The sequence below is a fragment of the Austrofundulus limnaeus genome, unplaced genomic scaffold, assembly GCF_001266775.1.
Source record: "Austrofundulus limnaeus strain Quisiro unplaced genomic scaffold, Austrofundulus_limnaeus-1.0 Scaffold15, whole genome shotgun sequence".
NCBI classification, from domain to species: Eukaryota; Metazoa; Chordata; class Actinopteri; order Cyprinodontiformes; family Rivulidae; genus Austrofundulus; species Austrofundulus limnaeus.
This window is the reverse complement of record NW_013952417.1, coordinates 4,098,148-4,099,904: the sequence shown is the minus strand read 5'-3', so window position 1 is coordinate 4,099,904 and position 1,757 is coordinate 4,098,148. Positions and strand designations below refer to the sequence as shown.

Sequence of the window (1,757 nt, the reverse complement as noted above, 5' to 3'; positions counted from 1 at the left end):
ATATATATGTGTTTGAATTAAGCTGTAAAAATACAAATGAGGGTCAATTAAATAATAAAACATGAGGTAAAGTGTTTTTTAATTAATTGGTGGATTTTAAGTATATTTATTTATTAGTCCATTTATATTTATTTTATTTAAATTTTTGTCAGTGTTGGTCCTCCATACACAGAAACAGTTTTTGTGTGGGATCTGTTTAGTGAAATGCTGTAAACTGTTGTGTATAGTGGTGTTTATTACACATTAATGCTGTAATGTTTTGCATTTCATACCTGCCAGGCTGGTCTGGGTACTTTTGTTTAGTATACGARTCCAGCGAAGCGTAGACTTTTTCTCTCAGTGCCTCTACCTCTGATGGGTTCGACAAACCTTTTGCATCTGAAACAAAGTCAAACACAAGCTCAGATTAACATCACTGTTATTTACTAAAATATAAAAGTACTCTCCTCAGATTTCAAAGCAATCGTATAAGATTAGGCATAAATACTGCACCAGAGGAAAAGTCTTTGAATGCTCCATGTGCAGCCAAGACCCACCTGGGTTGAAGAGGACTATGGCCCGTAGGCAGCCAAGTTCTGTTTTATCCATCTGCATGTCTTTCATTTTAGACACCAATTCTGTCAGAACCCTGCAGGTAATCAAGATTTACAGCACGTTAACAGGAACTTATTAAAGTAAACATATGCTTTTAAATCCTTCTTTTTATATTTGTATTTTAAATGTAAACTAATAAATAATAATATGAGATTATGCCGGTTTTATTAGTTGTATAAGAATAATTGCTACAACTGATGCTGTATTTCTTCTTTCCATCTCAGTACCTGTGACCAACACAAGGTGGCAGTGTATACTCAACTTCCTTGGTCTGTGAGGTGGAGGTTTTTTTTTTTTTTTTTAGTATTTCCTACCTGTCAAAGATGGACCCCACTCCAGCACTATGGGCGCTGCTTCTGTGGACGTGAAGACCCGTAGCCAACAGGATGCCGTCTTTAACRGTGACGGAGCGATGCGAGAAAGAGGCGATGAGCAGCTCGTTCCACCCTGGATGCGTTGAAGATAAAAAAAAACATATTACAGAATTCTGTATTTCATGTTTTCCTCGCTGCCACTGAGGCAAAAGTAGAGTWATAAAAAAGTGATAAAAACAAACAAAATATTTATAAATGAACCCATAAATGGATTTCAAAGAAAATCAATGAAAGGTGGCAGAAAATATGCATCCCCKCTTTAATTTCTAAAATCTTTTTTTATGTTGGTTTAATGACTTTTATTAGATCCTGTTTGTGACTTCCTTATTCAGGCACGAGAGTGAAACCAGCAAAAACCAGTGCGAGAGTTGCTGCTGCAAACCGCACTGCTGGGACTTGGCAAATAGTCCAGATATATTTGGTTTCGCTGCTCTATTTAACGAGACGGCAAAAAACYTGTTGAGCGAAATTTTAAAAATGACGTGCTGCCTGGGAATGAACAGCTGCTGCAAAGAAATCCAAACATGGAATCTGGGTCTGCATGTGCCCACCTGCTCGTAGTAGGATGACCTGGTCGTCCAGAGGGAGTTCAGAGAAATGAGGAATCCTTTTGGCCCACTCCACCAAGGTGAAGAGCTGTTTGTCGGCTGCTTGGCAGATATTGGTGACGGGGTCGTTGGTCTGAAGAGGAACAAGCAATTTGGTAAATAACTGTGCTCTTGAGCTCTTTCTTTGACATTTACATTCAGAGAGCAGGTGCAGTTGTGGCTAAATTGTGGGATTTGGGGG

At 38.6% G+C, this 1,757-nt stretch overlaps 1 protein-coding gene across 1 annotated transcript in view; it reads right to left on the bottom strand.

The window, feature by feature from the left end:
* The window catches only part of rxrgb (retinoid X receptor, gamma b), a gene marked incomplete in the record, with an annotated part of 37,433 nt that overhangs the window by 1,383 nt on the left and 34,293 nt on the right, over positions 1-1,757 (bottom strand). The window contains 4 exon segments of the mRNA XM_014002955.1: positions 273-378; positions 537-628; positions 909-1,041; positions 1,520-1,649. Coding sequence (XP_013858409.1) covers positions 273-378; positions 537-628; positions 909-1,041; positions 1,520-1,649 — 461 coding nt within the window.